Genomic DNA, 24120 nt, shown 5'->3' on the forward strand with positions numbered 1-24120 from the left:
AGTGTTTTGGTCTCTGTCCACTCCACTCCAAGCCTGTAATTCACTGTAGGTAGGAACACTGTCATGTACACGTTTTATGTATTGCCCAGACAGTGGCTCAGAATCCACTTGCCCTGGAAAACCCACTGGAAACCCCAGAGCACCAAGAGGAAAAGATTCACGGGATCTCTTCCCACCCAGGTCTTCCCCAACTCAACAGCACATGAATCGTTAACTGTTAGTTGCTCAGTCGTGTCTGACTCTTTGCAACCCCACTGACCATAGCCCGCCAGGCTCCTCTGTCCACAGAATTCTCCAGGCAGGAATACTGGAGTGGGTGGTCATTCCTTTCTCCAGGTGATCTTCCTGATCTAGGGACTGAACCCTGGTCTCCCGCATTGAAGCTAGATTCTTTACCATCTGAGCCACCAAGGAACCACTGAATCATATTTCTATCAAAAACTATGTAAACAAAAAGTTACCAAATGCTTTTTTTTTTTTCTCTTTTCTTTTTCACTAACTGATATCCATATGATGCTGAGTTAAGAAATGTTCGGAACTCACTCTAATGAACACTATATCCTCTGCAACAGCCATTTGTAATTTGTGAAAATTAGTAAATACATCCAGAATGTTGACTTTTGGCTCGTGAACATCTGGTCTTATGAAATATTCACTCAGGTGCTGTGGGATTGCTTAGCAGGCAAACTAAGCTGGTCTGAGAGGTGGGAAGCTTTCTTGGAGGAAAGACATTTATGTTGAGATCTGGGTAGGCCAAGGGGAGCAGCGCCTGCAAAGGTGCTGGGGTAGGAAAAGGCACCACATGTTGCAGACTTGAAGAAGATCCAGCAGGCCAGGCCTGCAGGCTCAGTGAGCATCCTCAGAAACTGAACTGGCTGTGAAGGCGAGCTGCTAGTGGACAGAAGCAAGAGCAGACAAGGACTTACGATCTTTCCGTGACAGGTGCCTCACAGAGGCAGAATGGAAGACTGCCCCTGCTACTGCTAGCTGTGTCAGGGAACGTTTAACAGGAGGATTCCTGACGTTTCTCACAAGTCCTTTGTTTCTTTTTAAGTGGAACAGCAGGCTGCTCCCAGGAACGGAGGTCATTGTGTGAGACAGGCTTGAGTCTCTTTTAGTAAACATTCTCTTTACGACAAAACTGCTTAGTCTCAATCCCCTTTTCTTGAGATATGGACTGTCTCCTGACCTTGTGACCATTATTAATCCCTGTTCCCTTGGTAACAGCTGCTGTACATTTGGTTTTCTGATCTTTATCATTGTCGAAGGAAACTTCTTGTACCACAGCCTTTATATACTCACAGAGAAATCATTAAAGCACCTTTGCTCCATCAGAGCTTGGGTGCCCGTGTCTTTCTTTCTTTCTTTCTCTCTCCTCGGCTGATTCTCTGGAGTGCAGAGACCCGTCTTGCTCACTCTCCTGCCCGGGCTTCTAAGACTCTCTCAAGAAGGCGCCCTGTGCCTTCACCCTCCTTGAGAGGGCGCCCGGTGCCTTTGTGAGCAACGCAAGTCCTGTGTCAAGGACTTTATTGGTTCTCTGCGTAAACCAGGGAATATCAGCCTCTTTCTCTCTTTCAGTTTCTTATCGTTGCCTCTGGACCATCAGGTCCCGGTCGTTAAAGGACTCCAACATAGCTGTGTGCCTGGTGCCAGTTGCTTAACCTCTCTGTGCCTCAGTTTTCTCAACCACAAAGTTGAGATAATTTGTGTCTGAGGCTAATTGCTGGCCTCTCTCCAGATGACCAGCGACTCCTGCTACCACAGGACCTTTCCACAACAGATGCATCTACTAAACCCCAGCCCCAGGTAACAGGCGAGTCAATGCTGGAGCCTGGAGAGTGGTCAGGAAACCAAGCCCCATTAGCGAGTTACTGCTAACATCATACAGTCACCTCTAGCAAATGACTCCAATCTCCTGGGCAAAGGAAGAATGAGAAGCACCAGAACAGAATCCTCTGAGGTGTGTGCATAGATCCAGACACAAAGGGCAGTTTTCTTTTTTTTAATGTAAGTTATTTTAACCACAAGCAAGCACAGCTCCCCAGAGGCCAAGCCTTGGCATGTGCCTGAGTTTCACAGAAGCTTATCGTGTGTGAAACTGCACTCTATCCCAGACAGGCCAACCGTATCTGCCACCCTTCTCACCTTCTCACTGATGACAGTCACAGTAGCGTCAGCCACGTTCATGTTCACTGACGGCCATTCCTCCTTGCTAGAGGAGGTCATAAGACTTTCTATGGCATTGTTCAGGGTATCCATTCCTGTGGATGGAAGGGATAATTGAAAAAGGCCCTAAAGCTATTCCTGACTCTCAAATATGGATCCAAATCACCCAGCAGCAGCTATGCCCAGACATTTTTTTTGTAGCCCCAGACGTTTCCTTTGAGCATTTCACGGCTCAAAAGAAAATAAATGCCAGTGTTTTCAACAGAACAAAGGGTCATGAGAACTTCCAGAGATGTAATGTGTGATGTCCTATCTAACCAGACTGTCTCTCCCAAGATTCCCCAGCTCCAAGTATAGAAACATTACTCAAATGCTGCTACCTTTTTTCTAAGCAAGGAACCTTGAAAAGGGGCGGGGGGGTCCAACAGAAGCCAGCCTCTGCCAGATTACCCTGATCATCTTTTATTGTGCCTTGTTACTTAAGTAAGGCCAAGTTTAGATGGCCCCTGGACACGAAGAGTATGTGTTGTTCAATGGGGCCCTCTGGCTGAGTGTTCCCACAGCTATTTTTGGTGGGTGCTATAACAACTTCATTGAGATCTAATTCACATACCATACAATTTACTCATGTAAAGTGCAAACTTCAATGGTGTTTAATACATTCAGAATTGTGCAACCATCACCATGGTTTTAGAACATTTTTATCACTCCCTAAAAGAAACCCCATACCTTTCAGGAGTCACCCTTCACTGCCTCCAGCCTTCTAGTCCTATCTTTAGAGATGTGCCTACTCTGGACACATTTCATATAAATGGAATTGTAAAGGGTACAGTCTTTTATAATTGGCTTCCTTCATTTAGCATGATGTCTTCAAGGTTCAGGCATGCTGCAGCAAGTCTAACGCTTCATTCCTTTTTATTGCCAAATAATCACCACAGTATAAAAGTGTTTTTTATTCACTCTTCAGCTGATGGACATTTGGGCTGTTTCTACTTTGTGACTATTATGAATGATGCTGCTGTGAACACTCCTGTACGAGGTGTTTCATGTGGACAGTTGTTTTCATTTCACTTGGGTATATGTCCAGGAGTAGAACTGCTGGGTCAAATGATAATACTACATTTAACTTCTGAGGAGTTGCCAGACTGATTTCTAGGGCAGCCACGCCATTCTACATTCACCCCAGCAGTACATGAGGGTTCTGATTTCTCCACAGCCGTTTTTTTAATCCAGAAAAAGGCGACATCTCCCAGACTCCTTCCAGCTTGGTATGGCTAAGCAACTAAATCCCAGCCATGAAATGTAGCTGACTGCTGATGCTGGGTGTACTTCTAGGACACACCTTGATGGGAAAGCAGAAGGGCTCCCTCAGCCCTCGTCCCCGCCCAGCACTTGACAAGGACTGAAGCAGATGCCCCGGTCTGAGACAGATGCTCTGATTCAAAACAGCAGGGCCCTTCCACAGCCCTGGCTTATGCACCTCTGAACTGTTGGGTGAATGAGAAATCAGGTCCTCTTCATTCAAGTCCCTATATTCTGGGACCATGAGTCGAAGGAGTTTAGTCTGCCCATCCTGTTCTTTTGTTATAATTTTATTTTGCTCTGCAGCATGTGGGATCTTCCTGGACCAGGGATCAAACCTGTGTCTCCAGCACTGGCAGGTGAATTCTTTACCACTGAGCCACCAGGAAAGCCCTGCACTGCTCTCTGACCAGGACTGCTGTGTGCTCTAGCTGGTGACAGTGTGAGGATCTGGTTCAAGACAAAGCAAAGGAGTGAAAGAGCAGATGCCACCCTCATGGGAAGGTGAACACCAAACACTTGCCAAGTGGAAAGACTGTGAAGGTTTCACATACCGACCGGTTTGTCCACTGGTAGCATGCCCAAATACTGCACGTGGAACTTCTGGACCAGCTCAGTCTTTGGTGTTGGAAAATCTACTACAGGGAAGAAAACAACACATCTTTCTCAAAGGTTCCAACATACACATAACATCCTGCCTTTCTAGAGGTGAATGTGACTATCATTCTATAAGAACAGCCACTTCTTCTGCCCGACACTGGGGCCATCAATCAAAGTCCCCTTCACCTTTCATGGATACATGTGTGTGTATGGCTGGGTCGCTTTGCTGTGCACCTGAAACTTATCACAACCTTGTTAATCGGCTATATACAATAGAAAATAAAAAGCTTAAAAGAAACTCCATTCACCTTTCACTTCTAGGTAGGTAAGCATTTGAAAGAAGGAACTGGAATCTATGTGTTAAGCTGTGATGGTCTCTTGGAAGTATGCTAAGTAGCAGCTTTGGGTGTTTGGTTTATTAGGGGAGGTTGATGCCCGGAGGAAATTTAATTACAAAGGGGTACAATCAGAGACAGGAGAAGTGACTAAACAGAGCTCCCCAAAATATCAACCCACATATTTTTAAACTAGCTGGTCCTTACCCCAGGCTGTACATGAGTTACAAAGCCACTAAAGGTAATTGTCTTTAATTTTGTCCAACAGCAAAACTCATCATGGTTCTTAGTACCTAACCCTGTTGACATAAAGTCAGCTCTAAGCCACACTCAAGGCCCCAAGTGCAGGCTCAGCCTGGGTCTGGTGGGTCCAGCGTGGTTCTGAGGGACACTCGACATGTACATGTCTGAGACCCTGCGTTTGGTGACTCAGACGTGGAGTGCCAGCACCAAGGTGGTGGGGGGCGGACCTACCTTGCAGGGGGACGTCAAGGTTCCCGTGAGTCCTTTCCTGTAAGGAGCTGCAGGCCAGGGCCTTGGCATTCTTCCGTTCAGCCATAATCTAATGAAGAGAAAACGTAGCTTTGGCTCGTGGTTATGGACCCTGTGACCTCAGCTGTTCCAGGCAGTGGAGTGCCTGCTTCATTTTCAAGTTAAACCGGCTTTAGTCCACTGCTGGACCCCCAACCCCCATCTCCGAGCTGCATATTTTGAGAACTGTGCCCTTTTCTCTGGGGGGAATAGTAAGTGACGGTACCTCAGAGTAACTGACATTCTCCTGACTGTTCAGAATGCATTCCTCTTCCATCTCTAACGTAACAAGCCCCACAATAACCCTGGTCTTTTGTAGACCTCCGGGCCCACAGCCATCAGAGGAACACAGATTAAGTGGTAACCCCCCGCTGCTGGCACATGGCCACTTCTCGACTTATTAGACCCACCGGACTGTGGGAGGGACTGAGGCCATGCTCCCTTTGTAGGTGAAGCGCCATTTAGAGCAATAGCTGACATCAGACAGAGTATGAACCACGCTGGGAGGACTGGTGGTTGGCGTGCTTCTCCCAGAGCTTGACCTGAATGTGCCGACTCCCGTCCTTCCACACCCCTTTCCTTGCTCAGCAGTGAGAAAAAAAAAAAAGTGGGTTGAACTCCTCTGCCCTGACCCACCTTACCTTGGAACAGATTTCGTGGAGACTTGTGGCAATGGCTTTTGCTGGTGTATCACATCGAAATACATGACATTTCAAAATTCTTGTATCTTTATCTCTTGCTACATAAGCAAAATCTCTGTGCAAACAAAGTTTATCAGTCCATTAGAATGAGGAACCTTTACAACACACATTCTAGTTATGAATGTTAACTGAGCTAGAAGCCAGCGTGTCAGAGGTAAACAGAATATGCAGTGGTTTAAAAAAAATAAATGTCAACAGCCACCGCAAATAGAGGAACAGTTGTATGGATGTGAGGAATTCATTTCTGACTAAAATAACTACAATGTTCCCCAGACTCTGTCTGTTGAGCTTCTGGAATCTTAATGAACAGCACATAATGAAAATTGAACTTTATGGGAACCTTCTATCTAGTAACAACAAATGTCATGGTTATAAATATTATGATCACAAAACAGAACGCAGGCTTGAGAGGAGCATGAATTTGTATGCGCGATACTGAGACACACACAGTAATGTAGCAGAAGCAAAACAGGCTCCGACATGTAAGCACGTGCCCGGAGACTGGACCCGACCCACGGCTGCGGAGAGGCCGAGAGGCAGTCACAGGGACACGGAAGGACGCCACAGGCCGAAGTCCCGTCAAAGGCACTTGATTCTGCTAATCACGCCTCTCACTCCAGGGCTCGGGGTGGTGGCGGTGGCATCACCCCATAAACTGTCAGCTTAGACTCCGCGGTGAGCCTGCAGCTGGCCCTGGATTTCAGCATCTCCTTTACTGATGGAAAGGACAGTGCCTGTGACATGATCTGGCTTCAAAGAACCACGCCACACAACTACATTTCTCACTGCTGTTACTGAGGACAACAGTTTAAAAGATCAGAGGTTTATGAAAAATAAACGCTCATACTTCCCCATCTGGTAATGGATCACAGTAATTTCCTGGCAGGTGTTGCTAAGCTTGGATCCCTGTTTGTAGGCATAACCACAGATGAATTTATTAATCACTTCTCAATGTAAGAGCTGGTGATGTTCTTGCAAACTAGGACAGATTTTCCCCAACAATGATTTGGCTTCTTCGGGAATGAACAGGAATCTATCGGCTGAAGGCAACTGGCCACTGTGAAGGCCTGGCCAGAAAAGCCTGTCCCATCACCTTGCTGTGCCCCAGGCCACCTTGCAGCGGCTCCTAGCCACCCACAGGCACTTGAATCTCCACCTGTGCACACCTGCCCACAGACCTGCTCTGCTCCACCTTCCCGTGACCTCAGCTTCCATCGCAGTTGGTGCCCTCCATACTACAACTAGGGGCCGTCCTGACTCCCGCCCCGCCATTCCTAGCCCCCGCACTCTGTACCCAACCCCCCCATTCAGCCTATTTCCCTCCTGACAGTGTCTCGAATCCACCCCTTCCTTGCCAGCCCTGCCAGTGCTCAGGATTTCTAGGCAGGTCTCGCCTCCCTGCCTTTGCTCACATCGTCTCCAGGCTTTGGCCATAGCTGAAGACCTGGATGAAGCTGGGTGAGCACCCTGTCCAGTGCTAGCGTGCTCCTTGCACACGTAACACCCACCACTGAGTACCATGAGTGTCTGCTTGTGAGTTCTGTCTTCCCCACACCCCGCTGAAGTTCCGTGAAGATGATTTGTGCCTTGCTGCTGCTGCTAAGTCGCTTCAGTCGTGTCTGACTCTGTGCGACCCCATAGATGGCAGCCCACCAGGCTCCCCCATTCCTGGGATTCTCCAGGCAGGAACACTGGAGTGGGTTGCCATTTCCTTTTCCAATGCATGAAAGTGAAGAGTGAAAATGAAGTCGCTCAGTCATGTCCAACTCTGTGTGACCCCATGGACTGCAGCCCACCAGGCTCCTCTGTCCATAGGATTTTCCAGGCAAGACTACTGGAGTGGGGTGCCATTGCCTTCTCCTTTTGTGCCTTATTCACCCTCAATACCCAGTCTCTGGGCCTGGCTTTAACTGGTACTGAGTGCCCCCCTCTCTCAAGCACAGGGCAAGAAGCATGCACCCTATTATCCGTCGAGAAAGTTGGCCCGTGGTCAGAGGTATGAATCGCTGCTCTGATACTGAGGCTGAGGGTGGGTCTGCGTGAGAAGCTGGGCCCAGACTTTGGGGGTAAGCACAGCCTTGCTGAAACTCCAATACTTTGGCCACCTGATGCAAAGAACTGACTCACTGGAAAAGAGCTCGATGCTGGGAAAGACTGAAGGCAGGAGGAGAAGGGGACGACAGGGGATGAGATGGCTGGATGGCATCACCACCCTGATGGACATGAGTCTGAGGAGGCTCTGGGAGTTGGTGATGGACAGGGAGGCCTGGCGTGCTGCAGTCTGTGGGGCCGCAAAGAGTCGGACGTGACTGAGCGACCGAACAGACAGCCTTGCCCCACGCTGTGCTCCGAGGCCGTCCCTGGTCCCAGCCCCATCGGGGTAGCACGTGGCTCGAGAAGCGACGAGAAGGCACCACTTTCGCTGGAGACCATGCTCGAGGGAAGTCATTTCAGGCCTGCCTCCTTCTGGCTACTTCTCTTTTCTGGACAGTTCCTAAAGTGATAACACATAGTGTCTCACCACACACTGCTCTCCTCCTTCAAAATTCCACGTTCAGTCAGCATTTTTCTGATGCTAAGTCTTTGAAGTTCTTGTGGTCACCCATGGCAAGTCCAAAAAAGTTTGTCTGGGTTTCTGGAGTTCCAAAGTTTGTCCCACCAACTCTTCCAGCATCCTCAGTCCAGCTAAGCAGCTCTCCCCTCTGCCCCCGCAAGCTGGGTCCCCGTGTCCACTCACAGCACCTCCCCTTGCCTGGCCAGGTATGTACCGTGTGCCCTCCGGCACAGTCTGCAGCTCACTACACCATCTACTCCGCATGGCCCAGTTCGAAAGCCCTCTGGCCCTCTGGCCCCTAGCACCTTGCTTGTGTCTGAATGCTGAAAGGATCTGCGTTCTGGACCACAAAGGATTACAGCTTGTTATATCCCACCTTTAGTAGAGACCTCACCAGCATCTGTCCTCTCTGAGAGAGGAAGGGACAACCAGAGGGCAACGGGTCAGAACCCAGGCACCCCAACTTCTAGTCCCATTCCTGATTTCACTGAGCTATACAGTCTCGGGCATGAAGTAAAAAAAAGATGGAATTCTCCAGGGTTCCTTTCCAGCTCTGATAATCTATGATGTAAGCATCCAAGATCCATCCTGCTCTCTGCGACTGCTGGCTGGCCTATGAGTGTAGTCAGGCCACTGTCAGGGAGGGCCAAGCAGGCCCTGATCGATAAGCAATGGATCATTCCCATCACGCTTCAGATGCAACCCCACAGGAGTAATTTTTTTAAATTATTATTATTAATCTTCATCTTCTTCTGGCTCAGGAGAAAGTGATTAAGGTCTAAGGCGACCATCTGACCCACATTTTCCCAAATGGGCAGCTTAGCAGCGCAGGCTCTGTTTGGGGCATTCTGATACTTTAAAAAAAAAAACACAAAAAACCAGCTTTGTCTTTTCCTGTTCCCTCCTAGGTACCAGGCTAATAGATCAGGGAGGCAGAAATCTGTTGGTAATTTAACCTCCCAAGAGAAAACAAGTTCCCTCATCTCTTTCCTGTGGAGGGGTCAGGAGATTTGCATGTCTCTATTTAATTGCCATGAAACATATCCCAAGTCACCCTAAAAGAGCAAAAAGTCCCAAGAATGAGGATTTGTAAGAATTCACTTTCAAGGACTTCCCCGGTGGCCAAGACGCTGCACTCCCAGTGTAGGGGGCCTGGATTCGATCCCCGATCAGGGAAACTAGATCCCACATGCTGCAACTAAGACCCAAAATAGCCAAATAAATAATCTTAAAAAAAAAAAAAAAAAGAATTCACTTTCAGGCCTGCAACACAGACAAGTCGAACAACTTCCTTCTTGTGATAGAAATAAATGGCTGAGCTAATCTCATCATTATTCAGAATGAAATCCAAATACCTATTAACTGGTTGTTGTAAAATCCTGCCTTTTCAGCACCTGATTTCTGAAAATGGCTGCAGCTATAGATAAAATAACGACCCTCCCAAGACATTCCTATCCTAACTCCCAGAGTCTGTGAATAGATGACTTTACAAAGAGGACTCTGCAGGTGGGACTGAGTGAAGGATTCTGATTTGGGGCTGTGACCCTGGATTATCTGGGTGGGCCTGACACACAAGGGAAAGAGGAGGCACTTGCCTTACAAAGGGAATTCTCAATAAAGAACAGGCACAAGGGCTACAAGCCAAGGCAGGCAGGCAGCCTCTAAAGACTGGAAAAGTGGGAAGCCTTCTCTAGTGGGAAGACAGCCCTGCTGACACCATGATTTTTCACCTCTAAGACCAGATTTCTGATCTCCAGAACTATAAGAGAATAAATCTGTGTGACTTTAAGCCACTAAGTTTGTGGTAATTTATTATAGCAGCAATATAAAACTAATACACTTGCCAGTAGGCTTTACATTCTAACCAAATTATGATATGGTATAAGAACTTACATTTAAAAGTAATATTCAGTTCACTTCCTCAAACACCTTCTGAGCCACTATGACACGCCAGAGATGCAAACACAAACAGACAAGGCGCCAGCCTAGGCAGCCAGCTGTTCAGTGACAGAGATGCTCAGTGAGATCTAAGCTGCATCTCTAAGTACCAGGAACTCCCCAGGGTGAGAGGGCAGCGATGGTTCAAGGAACACTCAGAGGAGCTTGAGCAAGGCACAGAGGTAAGCAAGCCCACAGAGGGTTTGGAAGAACTCCTAGTCCTAGGCATGACCCCTGGCACTGCGATGAGGGTCCATGGCTGCAGGGAGGCTGCACCATGTCCTGGCAGGAATCTGGCTCTTACTCTGAGCCATCAAGTCTGTCATATGACACAAGACCCCATCTGACATGTGTTTTAAAAAGTTGCTTCTGGTAGAACAAAGTGGGTCAAGGGGAGGTGGAGGAGACAGATGGGTAAGAGGTATTAGACGGATGCCTGGAGGACTCACGGGTGTGGGAGATGAGAGGCAGAATCCGGAATAGCTCTGGAGTCCCTGCTGGGAAAACTAAGCGCCCTCACCCTGGGGAGGGGAGAGGGAAGGATCTAGTAAAGGAGGCTGGTGAGCTCCAGGTTGGACAAGATGTGTGAGGTGTTTGGGGGCCCACTGATCAGGTGGACACTCAGTCCCTGAGCTGAGGCCAGGTCTGGAGCTGGCCGGGTGGAGTCGGGGGTGCAGGCAGCTGAAGACAGAGAAGCAGATGAAAGGGTAGGGCGTGAGAAAACACAAAACAAGGGCTGGACCTTAGGAGGAAAGGCACGTGAAGGCCTATCTGAGGCCAAGGGCCCAATGAAAGGATGAAAAAAGGCTGCTGGGAGGGAGGAAAGCCCAGGACAGGCTGGCTCCAAAGACCCAAAGGAAGGGGTTTCAGAAGACGTCCCCAGGGCCACAGAGGCTGAACAGCAGGAGGCAGGCCAGTCAGCCAGCGCCATGGAGGTCTGGGGTGACCTCGGCCTCTCGGGCCATCCCCTGGAGAATGGCGTTTGGGTCCCAGCTTCAGAGCGAAGCAGTTGAGAGACCACAATGCAGTGCCCTTCCTTCTCCTTTCTTAAACTTCTCACTCTGGAGCTTCTCAAAGGACAGTCAATGACGCACACCCAGTTTCACGTTGACTAAGACAGGGCCTGACTCAGCCTTTCAGGTGTTTTTTCTGATCGGTGCTATGATCCTAAACGTCCTTATGCCCATGTGTAACATCGCCTTAACATTTTCTAGAGCTTCTCCTGTATCCCGAGGGGACAAGAAATTGCCATAATTACCAGCCTCCATTACAGTATTCCTGATCAATCAGCCCAGCACCACGGACGGGGGTTGGGGAGGGAAGAGCCCCCCGAGCTGGTGGTTCTCACCCAGCCGAACAGGGCCCGCAGGGGCTCTGACACTGTGAGGGTGCGGTCAGCCTGCTGTAGCGCACTGTGGGAGCGTCTTCCCCTGTGCGCCTTCAGTGTCTCTCCTGTCCCCGACTTTGCGTCTCAGAGCTGCCAGCGGCACTCGGGCTGGCTTCCATGCCCCTCTGCTCCCTGCCCCCGCCCCCCGGGTCATGCCTCCTCCAGGGCCTCGGCATGGTCACCCATAAAGCCACAAATCTGGCTCAGATGACCCCCGAGGTCCAGTCAGAACAGGCTCCTGTCTTTTCGGACACATTCTCCAAGCTGCCTGTCTGTCTGAGACACTGTGTGTGACACTGAGCAGCAAGCACCACTTCTGCTCTTTGCTGCAGCTTTCTCCGGGAGCGAGTCCCTTCTGGAGTTCCGCCTCGCCTGGTTCCTGCAGTCAGGGGATCACTGCATTTCCTCCATCAACCAGGAAGTGGAAGGTTCACAGCTGTGTCTCCTCCTTAAACTGTAACAGAAGGGTGTACCAGGAATCAGCTACTTTCACCGTTAGCGGAAACCTTTGTGTTTCCAGCTCTTTTTGTTCCTCTTCTTTTGCTCTTCTCCCCAGTAATTACTCCCCCAGCGGACCAGCGGTGAGTTCTGTCAGGGAAAAATGTCAGTGCTAAGCCTCAAATTACACAACAGCCTCAAATTTCTTAATGGCAAAGGGAAAAGACAAAAGAGTGCTTTTATTGTTCTCAGCTGAACAGCATTTTAATCGCCCTGCAGGGGCTTAATCCATCTGTATAGAATGAATGAATCAATGATTTTTTATTCAAATGGGTTCCATTAAAAAGCTGCCAAGACAGAACTGCTCACCCTTTCCCTAAATCCCTCCCCTTGCAACTCTTCCGTAAATGAAAACTTGCTTATGATCTTACCCCTCTTCAAAAGGAATTTAAGAGGCATCTACAGACCTTTTCTGTATATTCTTGCCACCTCTTCTTAATAGCTTCTGCTTCTGTTAGGTCCATATCATTTCTGTCCTTTATCGAGCCCATCTTTGCACGAAATGTTCCCTTGGTATCTCTAATTTTCTTGAAGAGATCTCTAGTCTTTCCCATTCCGTTGTTTTCCTCTATTTCTTTGATCATTGAGGAAGGCTTTCTTATCTCTTCTTGTTATTCTTTGGAACTCTGCATTCAGATGCTTATATCTTTCATTTTCTCCTTTGCTTTTCACTTCTCTTCTTTTCACAGCTATTTGTAAGGCCTCCCCAGACAACCATTTTGCTTTTTTGCGTTTCTTTTCCATGAGGATGGTCTTGATCTCTGTCTCCTGTACAATGTCATGAACCTCCGTCCATAGTTCATCTGGCACTCTATCTATCAGATCTAGGCCCTTAAATCTATTTCTCACTTCCACTGTATAACCATAAGGGATTTGATTTAGGTCATACTTGAATGGTCTAGTGGTTTTCCCTACTTTCTTCAATTTAAGTCTGAATTTGGCAATAAGGAGTTCATGATCTGAGCCACAGTCAGCTCCCGGTCTTGTTTTTGCTGACTGTATAGAGCTTCTCCATCTTTGGCTACAAAGAATATAATCAATCTGATTTCGGACTGCAAGGAGATCCAACCGGTCCATTCTAAAGGAGATCAGTCCTGGGTGTTCTTTGGAAGGACTGATGCTAAAGCTGAAACTCCAGTACTTTGGCTACCTCATGTGGAGAGTTGACTCATTGGAAAAGACTCTGATGGCTGGGAGGGATTGGGGGCAGGAGGAGAAGGGGACGACAGAAGATGAGATGGCTCGATGGCATCACCAACTCGATAGACGTGAGTCTGAGTGAACTCTGGGGGTTGGTGATGGACAGGGAGGCCTGGCATGCTGCGATTCATGGGGTCATAAAGAGTCGGACATGCCTGAGCGACTGAACTGACTGACCTCTTAGTGGTTACCCAGGCTAACATTTCTTCCCTCCTTCTACAGCAACCCAGACAGGTGGTACTTAGAATGCATCAGTGGTATAAAACCTCACTTACTTAACAGATCAGGAGGAGCTCCACTACTGGGACGCTCCCACAAACCAACACATTATTTTCTCTTAATGATGAATGAAAACTTGCCTCCCCACAACGTGTGCCTACGGGCCTGGGCTCTGCTTTCTGGAACTGCCCTAGTCCCGCACACGACAGCCTAGATGGCAGTAGCTCTCTCCCTTCTTTTCTGTCAGATTCCCTGCCATTCAGTCTCTTGCTAAATCTTTTCTGTTAGCACTCCTGACGAAGTCTCCACAATTTGGTAAAGTCTTTTATATAACCCATGTTCGCTCAGGTCAAATACACGTTATGTCTGACACACGCTGGCACATGGAGGAAACAGAATAATATTTGTTGTTATTATAAATAAGGAAAAAGAAGTAAAAAGAAAAAAAAAAAAGGTCCACTTTGAAATACTGTCTCCTACTGTCTCCTTATCCACAAAGGACATTTTAATAAATCTTTGCAGAGGTACAAATATAATAACACTTGCTGAAAGGTTCCCAAGACCCTTTCCTCCCAGCTTGTCTTTCTGTAGAGGCGATAAGCGAACAGAGTTGTTACCACTGCAGAGGACAGGTCCCACCTGCAAACAAGGACAAAAGAGCAGCAGGGAGATTTGGTCCAAACATTCCAAATCCAGCCCTTTATGATAAGAGGCTTTCTCTCTTCATCTCGCCTGCAAAGGGCCTAAAAGGAGGAGTCCTGTTTTCAAGGCTGCCTGCTCTTCTTTGCCTAACGGCTCTTATTTTCTTATTGCACTTTGAAACTATTGTTCTCGGGGCTTGGGGAAAGGAAGAGAAGGAAATGGGATGAGAAACGCTTTCCTCCTAAAAGGCTAATTAATCCAGGAGGTTACACATACATACTGGCTACATACATGTACGAGCCACTTTGATTTTTTCTTATTTCGCCCAGCAGCACACACACCATATGCAGGCATTACTAATTTCACAAAGCTCAGGCTCCGATTTGGTAAACTCAACTTTCTTTGCAAACTTAAGAAGATGTTAAGTTTGTAAACTCTGAAAGGGGCACTGCAGCAGCTCATCACCTGCGTAAACACACATTCTCCACGGGGAACCCTTTCTTTACCAGGTGCTTTCATGAGACACACAGACTGCGCACCCAGCAAGTCTGAAAAGCGACCACCTGCAAATAAATGCTACAGGTGCTGCGGGCAAACCAGAGTCTGTAGCCCTCTCTAGAATGGCCTTTGCTGCTAATATTCAGAGCACTGGTTCCCAGAGAGGAGCCCTGAATAAACCCGGACGGCAGGACCTACCAAACGTGTGAACACATTCTCACCATTGGCTCCCACAAGACTTAGTGGGAACTTTAGGCCAGGGAGCTGGTATCCAAACCCATGCTCTCATCCTCCAGAAACTTCCACCACCTCCCGGGGCCAGGGTCTCCTCAGAAGGCGTGAGAAAGTCAATCAAGCTCCCCAAATCTCCTAAGCATGCCCTCTGGGAGACTGACCCTGGAAGTGTCACCACCCAGCCTGTGCAGTCTCCCTTCCCTCGGGCCGCTAAGCAACGACTGCAGCTCATCCTAAAGGAGGAAGTGGCTGCCGGTTGCAGCTCAGCCCCTCCTCCCCCGAGGGAGCAAGCAAAGGGGCTGTCGCTGGTGTCTCTTCACTTTGCCAAGCAGTACTGACAATCATTCTTTCAACAGGAAAAATTCCCAAAGGTTCTCCTTCCATCAGAAATGGAGCTTTTATGAAGTGACAGAGCTGAGGAATCATGGAGCTTAAAAGCCCCCAATCAGCCAATGGTCAGGCTGACATTCAGAGTACTGAAAATACACGCATCTGAGGTACAAATACCTTTCATTTTGGAGGTGCAGCCTTTCCATCGGTATGTTCTTCTAGATGTGAGAAGAGAGGAGAAGAATTCCATATATTTTAGCTAATAATCCAGCCTGAAATTGAGTCAGTCCCTCTGGCTATCGTCCTAGAGTCAAACCTTACCAACAAAGCTCTATGGAGAAGTCCTAACAGGCCAGTCCTAGTATTAGTTCTTCACAAAGCACGAAAAGCCTCCTTACGCAACCTGGTACCTAACCTGCTATTTCTATCATGTCTTCTCCCCAGCACGCTGACTAGATTCTGCTCAGCTAGCAGTGAGAGGGACCAAGTCATGGCTCTGCCCATCACCTTCCCCAGACAGGGTCAAGCAGCAGAGGATCACGGCCCCAGAGCCACATCCACACTGTTTTGAAAGCAGGACACATAACACTGATGATGAGAAAAAGTTAAAATGAAGTTCCACCTTGCAAAGACAGCGATGGCTGTGATGAAGGTGAGAAGGGCATGAAGAAAGCAAATGAGCTTTTCTAGACACTGAAGACAGCACAAAGAGGGGGAGAAGAGAAAATCGCCGGTTACCTCTCTCTGAATCCGGGAAGGCATGAGGGAACAGAGCAGAAACAACACGTTAGCATTCACAAGGTACCCGCTATTTACCACAGTCCTGTTAACATTGACTCTAAGCGCTGACATTCCATCTTATTTCCCAACTTGGCTGTAATTAATAGCCTTTCGGTGCTTATTTTAGCTGAACTCCCTCACACAGAAGTGTGTATTTTGAGCCACTTTACGATGGAGCCAAAAGATGCCAGCTGAGTTTACAGAGGATCGTATCAACCGTGGGAGGTAATCAAGCCTAAAATATCACAGTGAAATACAGGAAACCATTTGCAGAGAACAGCAGCAGAGTACGTATCTTCTCTTCGTTTTCCAGCTCCACCTGCTCTCAATAAAAAACATATGGAAACAAAGACACGGCAACAGCCTTACCTGCTTTACTAGCACTTCCGGCACTTTTTAATAGAGCTACAGTGTCACAATCCAGGGATTCTCCCAGGACGGCACCCGGAGAGGGGGAGAGGGGGACGAAGCAGGAGAGGCGAAGGCCGGGCAGCAGGCCAAGGGCAGAGGTGGGCCGAGGCCCGGCCAGGAAATGAGCTCAAGGGTGAGAAAACAGATTTGTGCCAGGGACGAGAGGAACGGCATGTGGAGAGAAGCTGGCAGCAGTTTGGGGTTTGGGCCTGAACGCTTTGAGTTCTACCCCCGGAGCTGCTCTGAGCCTCCAGAGGGACCCTAGTGAAGCCACTTAACCTCCCGACCCAGAGTGCTCACACCTGTCTGGTCTGGGCACAGCCAATCTGAAGGGGCCTGATGGCAGAGCCCCAAGTCGGTCACAGGCAGTTCACACTTGACCAAACTGAAGAGGCTGGATAACAGATAAAGAGGAGGAAAGCCAGAAACCTGCCTCCGCAGGGACCCTGTGGCCAGGGTCATGGAGTGGCCAGCAGGACCCTGCGGAGATGAGAGCTGCAATCAGAATGTGAGAGACCGCGGAGTACAGCCACTGGGCAGAAACGCAGGGCTGTCCATCTGATACTGAACAGTGACTGTGACATCTTATTCAATGGGGGGGGGGCGGGGAAGCAAACAACCCAAGTCACAGATATACGGTCTTACAGGAAAAACCACAAAAAAAGTTTGAGTGTGAATTTCAATATATGCATGGCAAAATATCTGGGACAGCTGAACATCCAAACCATCACCTCTTATCTGGCGACGGGATAACAGAGGAATGTATTTAATATAGTCATGTGAATTTTATGCAATAAGAACACACAACATTTGTCATACAAATATGTAAGTATCGGCCTCAACACTTGAGAAAAGCATTGTGATATGCATACTCTGCTGCCGCTAAGTCGCTTCAGTCGTGTCCGACTCTGTGCGACCCCATAGACGGCAGCCCAGGAGGCTCCCCCGTCCCTGGGATTCTCCAGGCAAGAACACTGGAGTGGGTTGCCATTTCCTTCTCCAATGCATGAAAGTGAAAAGTGAAAGTGAAGCCGCTCAGTTGTGTCCGACTCTTAGCGACCTCTAAGGCTCAAGTAACCATACTGCAGTGTATGTGATGACCCATCGCACTCCCAGTCAATAGCAACTACCAGACTACCTTTTACTGAGTGCTGGCTCTGTGTTGCCCTAGCAGCAACCTGACAAGGTAAATACTATGTTCTCACTGATAGAAAGGGAAACAAGTTGAGAGTCGAGGGGCTTGACCAAGGTCACACAGCAGTACCTGGTGAAGTCAGCATTTGGTTGTGGGCCTGCAGGACTCTAATTCTGGTCTCCTGAGAAGCACCCAATACATGGACCCCACGCTTCTTCACAGTCCTGCAGAAGCACCTCACAGTCTGTCTCCCGAATGAACCAGCAGGTTACTATGCACAAGTGTTCAAAATGGGGAAATGGTTTGCAACTGGGGTTTTAGGTAAACAGAGGAGCACCCCCCCACCCTCCCCTGCCACCTTGTGGCCTGTGAACTTTTGCAGGGAGAGAAGGGAGCTGAAAATTCCCAAGAGAAGCCCTTTAGCTAAGTAAGTGGTCAGAGCTGTGTTCAAATCCTGCTGGTTACTTACACTCTCTTTTTCCTGGGCTCCCTCTCTGTGACCCTCAGAACCCGATTCCTAGTCAGTGAAAAAGGGACAAGGACCCCTGGCTCAGGGTAATCATGAGAACCCAGTTAAATGAGACGGCGTGTGCTAAGAATGTCTGCTATGTCGCAAGTGAACAGACTGCATTGCTGTGGTTATCGTCACCAGGTCATCTGATGGTGTCATGTCCCAGCTGGGTGGGGCTGGGCAGCGACTGAGACAAAACATCTTCCATGGCAGGGAGGTCGCTTGGGGGTAATTGGTGGTCTCTCCTCGGATCTGCTGGGCGCCACTTACCATAGCATGGGGTTACCTCCCCTGCTCCTCTGCACTGCCCCCATCAAAGCCAATATTTGGAGGCAATTTAGCTCATCAGCAAAGGATCCAAAGGTCTGGCTTTCAGTCCCGGTTTGAGTAAACACTCTGCAAGTCACTTAATCTGAATCCTGGGTTTTTCATCTAAGACAGACAAGGACACTGAAGAGCAAAGAGGCTAAGGGCCTTGACCTGAGGGCAAACAGTGAATAAATACCAGGGACATGAAAATTCGAAATCTCCTCATATTCAGATTTTTGGATTCAAGTGCTTTGATTCTTACTACAAAGATGCCTGGGCAGCATTTCCTTGACTAACTTTTTATTTACGCTAGGTGCTTTTGGTTCTTGATAAAAAGATTATACCTAAGTATATGGATTATGCGTAAGTAACCTTAAGTCCAGACACCTGAGGATGCAATCTGTTTCTTTTGTGTATATTATTGGCGTCTTGGCTATTTGAAATCAGAATTGTTACTAGTGGTTCACTTAATGAAATAACATCTATATGTACCTACTATGTTTTTCCCTGAAGGCAGGACTCAGAAAAATGACACTGTGAACTTCTAACAAGGTCTGTTTAGTTGAGGTTAGTAGACCTGCTTGATTTAAGCATTGAAGAGAAAGCCAGCCATAACTGGGGACACTTCAGAGCGATCTTTGAAATGTCATGCAAAAAATGCAGACGAGTCCCGGTGGCAGCTGCTTCATCAACTCCACACCTTGTAATGTGCTGGGGAAGAAACATCAGCCCAAAGTTGGGCTTCTGTGTGAGACGCGCCATTCTGAAAGTGGGGAAGGCTAAATTTAGAGTCAGGCGTAAGCTTACTCCCCCTTCTCACAGTACAAGATGCCAGTGGGAAGAATTCAACCCCAGGATCAAATCCACACTAGCCACACAGGCGAATGCTGCCTGATCAGCACGCTCTCGGCGACTGTTTCTTGGGAAAATGAATGGAGTAAGTAATTGGCAAGGTTTTCATTAAAAAAAAAAAGAGTCTGAAATAGCAGGAACTACTTGGCATGTGTAACTGGGCATCCAAATGAATAGAAAATTCCTAAAAAAAAAAAAAAAAAAAGCATACCAGAATCACAATGTCTATTCTAGCTTTTGGAAGAAGACATATCTCCCCAGCACAGCCACCTACTTCTTATGCAGCACACACTGTCCATGCTTCACAAACTGAGCACGTACAGCAAAGACTTGCCAGGGTACTTCTCGCTCCATGTTTGCAGAATTCGCTGCTTCACGCTACTTTTTGATGCTTGTCTTTCATCACTGAGAGTCTTTTGAGCCATGAGCGCCAGCACAGACCAGCATTAGCCACACAGCAATGAAGTAAAGACACAAAACTTCATATCACGAAAACTCTCGTACCAACGCCTGAACCTGACAGTTTCTCTTTTCCTCCAGCTTCAGATTTCTTGTTCCTGATATTTATTCACTACTTGCCCTCAGTCAAGGCCCTTAGCTTCTTTGTTCTTCAGTTTTCTCATCTGTGAAATGGGAGCAATACTGGTAACTCACCTCCTAAGATATTAGTGCTGGAGGGATGGCCCCTGTTAATCAGTGTCAGGCTCATGGTGGGGCAGCCCGCAGTGTAGACCTGACATACACACCGCACAGTGTGGTCAGTTGAGGGGAAGTAGGGGAGGAAGCTCTGCCAAGAGGAAGGTTTCCAAACCTGTTTTGGATCATGAAACCTTTGAACTCTGATGAAAACATTCCAGAAAGAAATGTCTGCAGACCCACACTTTGACACACCATCTCAGGGGGATGCGGGACAAAGTTCAATAGCCCCAGAAACTCATGCATAGACCCTTTTAGAATCCACACGCTGCAGGTGAAAGATCTCTGAACTGAATTCTGAATTTATGCAAATTCACCATCTGGTGTCTACTAAGTTTCAGACAATTCAGCTCAGGGAAAGGTTCTCTCCTTCCCAAGACCAAACAGCAACAGGAACACCTCTGACAAGTGTACCTTCCTTTGCAAAATGAGCTCCCTTCCCACCTCCCTCCTCCTGTGCCCCTTTCCCAGCACTAGCTACCTGTTAACTGTTGACTGGCAGACACAGGAGCTAAAGCTCCAACTGGAATAAAGTGTGAAGCTGAGGATCTAAAGTGGTGTAAGAGTATTGAAATTCAAGGCACATTTTTCTAAACAAAGGACTTTCTCATGCCACTAGAGAGAAGACACAATACCAGTAAGCTTACTAATGAGGCAAAAAAGGATATTTGAGAGCAACCAGGAAATGAGAAATTTTTAAAGTCCATCTTTGAAGACAGCAAGAATTAATGAGCATCTGCTTGCATCTATGCTGTACTACAATTAAAAAAAAAAACACACAACCACCTTGCTTCTCTGAATATCTGAGCAAATAGAGAATACACATAATTTATGTTTAGTCCTCAAGTAAGAGATAATTCATGCCATGTTCAAGATATAAAGTTTAGGGCACAAAGGATAAAACTAATGTAAAATATACATGAACTGTAAAACCATGGGCTGGCTTCCTTCCTGAAAGGAGAGATGGTAAACAAAAACAAAACAGTTGCTTTTGTTTTTTGAAACAAAGCAAGACCCAGAAAGCCCCTATCTGACAAGGTTCAAGAATAAGGGAACCTCTGGGGAAGATGACAGCTCCCTATACCAGGCAAGTGCTTTTCATGCAAAAAGTGCCATGAAGTCACTCCCACTGGCTGGTACAGACCAGGCTCTGAGTTAAAACCACGATGAGGGACTTCCCTGGCAGTCCAGTGGTGAGGACTCCACACTTTCACTTCAGGGTTCCACCAATGGTCAGGGAATTAGGATACTGCACAGCCGTCAAGGCGTGGCCAACACATACACACACACCCCCCAAATGAACCACAGTGAGCCTGTGGGTGAACTCCTTGCAATTCCACGCACCCAGCCTCATCGAGGCTTTCAAGAGGTTTTAGTGAAAGTGTTAGTTGCTCAGTCATGTTCAACTCTTTGCAAACCCGTAGACTGTAGCCTGCCAGGCTCCTCGGTCCATGGGATTTCTCAGGCAAGAATACTGGAGTGGGTTGTCGTTTCATTCTCCGCGGGGATCTTCCCAACTCAGGGACCAAACCTGGGTCTCCTGCATTGCAGGCAGATTCTTTACCGTCTGAGCCACCAGGGATAGGCTTTAGGGCTATACTTTTACAGATAATCCCAATTCCTTTGTGCAGACAGAAGGAATACGAGAATGTCTGCTCAGTTATGTCCGACTCTTTGAGACCCCATGGACTGTAACCAGGTGGGCTCCTCTGTTGGACAATACTATAGATAACACAAAAAGCCAAGACGTTCTACCGCCATCAGAATTTTGGAAACTTCCTGTAGATACAAGTATCCCTGATACTCTGTAAACTCAATAATACCTACATAAAAATAGGTATCAACACTAGGATGATTGATTGCTAAAAGCAAATAACACGAGTGGTTCCCACCTTATTCAACCTGCCACCCAGCCAGGCTCTGTTTCCGGTGCACATTATCACCAGGCCACACAATAACCCTTCAGGGGAGCCTCACGACTCTCATTTTATAAGAGACTCTAAGGTTCAAAACCCCACAGCTGAGAAAAGTGGTGGCTCCGCAAATGGAGGACAGCTTGACCTGGCCAGTCTCATCTTCGCTCTGTGTTTTGGCTGGGGTGGTGGCTGGGGCACCTGGCACCTGAGCCTGCCTTCCTGCCAATGAATGGGCTCTCCCCAGGACCCACCCCTTGATGAGGAAAGACAGCCTCAGTTCTCCGATCCTGTCTCCAACCCTGTTGGAGTTTTGGTTCCGCCTCAACTGGACCTGGTAACAAAAATTAAGTGCTGTGCTTGGTCTAAATAACTTTCCAGGGCAAAGGCTGACAGTTTCCTTCTTTACACATCAGACACTTATCCTGTTGCTTCCCTGCTCTTCCCGACCCCCCACCCTACCCCATCTATCTCTCTGACCTCCCTTCCTGCCTCTTCCATATCTGCTGGGCTCTGGCTTCACCCTGTTAACAAATACACCGGCCTTTGGAGCCTTTGTGCTCACTGTTCCTGCTGCCTGGATACTCAGTTCCCTAGATCTCCCACCAAGGACTTTCTCTTATTGTCATCACCTGTAGAAGACCCCTCCAGACCACCCAGTCACCACTAACTCTCAAAGCATCTAAAACTACCCTGTTTATTAGTTTATTGTCTGTCCTTCCTTCTCCCCCACAAAAAAGTAAACTCTGTGTTAACGGGAAACCTTTCTGCCTTGTTCACTCACCACCTGGGTAAGTGTTCATTCATCACTGCCTGGCACATAACAAGTAATCAAATATTTCTGAATAAATGAGTAGTGTAAACAAAGGTCTTTCCCCCTTATTCCTGATCACATTGATACAGGAATAATGCTGTGAATAATAGGGACTTGGCTGGATTTTTCTCCTGCTATTGTTTATTACAGTCTGCACTTTAAAAATGACTTTAGTTCACATTCAGTTCTCATGTCATCTGAAACAATGTTAATAAAACATTTATTTTATCTGAATGGGCAGAACGTGAGTTCTGAGAAGATTATAATCTCTTATGACTGAATATGAAAGCAAAGCAAATCTATACCCTGATCATCTCCACAGAAAGTGTTTCCAGAGCCCCTAACTAGATTCTTTCTTCAGAACATTTGTCTAAATGAAACACAGCTCCTCTGCTCCTAAGGAAATCAATATATAAATTTCCCTTGTACGTTGATTTCTATCAAGATTTACTGACTCCCCAGATAATTGTCTTCATATTTGTATTCTTTGAGAAATAAACTTTTGTTTATCATTTACAGAAAAGACCCCAGACAAGGCATTTCCATGTATGCTGAGGCAGAAGAAGTATGTAGAGCTGGGCTACACACACACACACACACACACACACACACACACACACACTGAGCAGGAGTTAACTTCTTGATACAATTTGAAAGAAGACACATCTTTCCTGTTTGCTAAGGTTACTTTTTATTCATAGCTAGCTTCCTTACAGCTAGCATCTTTTTTCTTTTCCCTCAAATATGGTAAGTCTTTAAAAAAACAAAACCACAATCCCATCATGGTGGCATCCTCTTTTCACTGTGAGTTTGCCTTCCTTTTATTGTCCATATGTCTTTATACTTGACAAATAGAATTAACATGCCTTCATCGAGAAGAAGCTCAAGCGTGGGCTGGGGGATGTTTGAATGATGGTCTGTCACAGAGGTACTCCTACCAGCCAGACCTGTTCAGGAATGCTCTCTGGAGACTGGTTTTCAGAATACCATACAGCTGTCCAAAGGTGACCAAGCCCTCTTGCTTCCAAAGGACAAGGTCCCTATTTCAGTCATCACTGTGGTTTCCACTCAGGTCATTAAAGTCAGGGGTCGCAAATGATGGCTTGAGGATCACCGTCCATCCGTTCCCTGCCTGCTCTTACGAATAGAGTGTCACTGAACACAACTGCACTCCGTCACTTCTCTTGTCAATGGCCTCTTCCGAGCCAGCATGATAGAGCTGAGGGGCTGCAACAGAAACCACAGACCCCCCCCCAAATACTTAATATCTTTCACAGAACAAGTCAGGGACCCCACTTTAGATGTCAGCCTGATTCAGGGGTGCAACATACAACGTGGACAAACAGTGAGACTAGGACCAGTTCAATAACTTGCAGAGCCCAGTGCAAAATGAAATGCAAAGCTCTGCCTGCATGAGAAATACTATGAATTTCAAGATTGTAACAGCAGAGCAGTAAACCAAGTGTGCGTTAAACCTGTGCAGCTGGCTGAGACGCTGGAATAATCCTTGTTACAGGTGATAAACTCCAGGGCCAGCTGGAAACTATTCCACCCTGAAGCAGGA

The 24120-nt window shown here is 47.5% G+C and overlaps 1 protein-coding gene across 36 annotated transcripts in view; it reads right to left on the reverse strand.

Annotated features, from left to right (window-relative positions):
- APBB2 (amyloid beta precursor protein binding family B member 2) overlaps positions 1 to 24120 on the reverse strand; it is a 379613-nt gene that overhangs the window by 8327 nt on the left and 347166 nt on the right. For 25 of the 36 annotated variants that reach the window (XM_060417042.1, XM_060417035.1, XM_060417054.1 and 22 more), the window contains 4 exons: positions 5576 to 5690; positions 4878 to 4965; positions 4023 to 4106; positions 2146 to 2261 (listed from right to left, as the gene is read on the reverse strand). In XM_060417042.1, the coding sequence (XP_060273025.1) occupies positions 2146 to 2261; positions 4023 to 4106; positions 4878 to 4965; positions 5576 to 5690 (403 nt within the window). Of the gene's footprint in view, positions 1 to 2145; positions 2262 to 4022; positions 4107 to 4877; positions 4966 to 5575; positions 5691 to 15312; positions 15970 to 16284; positions 23784 to 24120 lie in introns of those variants that run through there. The other 11 variants (XM_060417047.1, XM_060417044.1, XM_060417048.1 and 8 more) reach the window with 4 other exon arrangements.

This window comes from Ovis aries, chromosome 6, assembly GCF_016772045.2.
Source record: "Ovis aries strain OAR_USU_Benz2616 breed Rambouillet chromosome 6, ARS-UI_Ramb_v3.0, whole genome shotgun sequence".
Classification (NCBI taxonomy): Eukaryota; Metazoa; Chordata; class Mammalia; order Artiodactyla; family Bovidae; genus Ovis; species Ovis aries.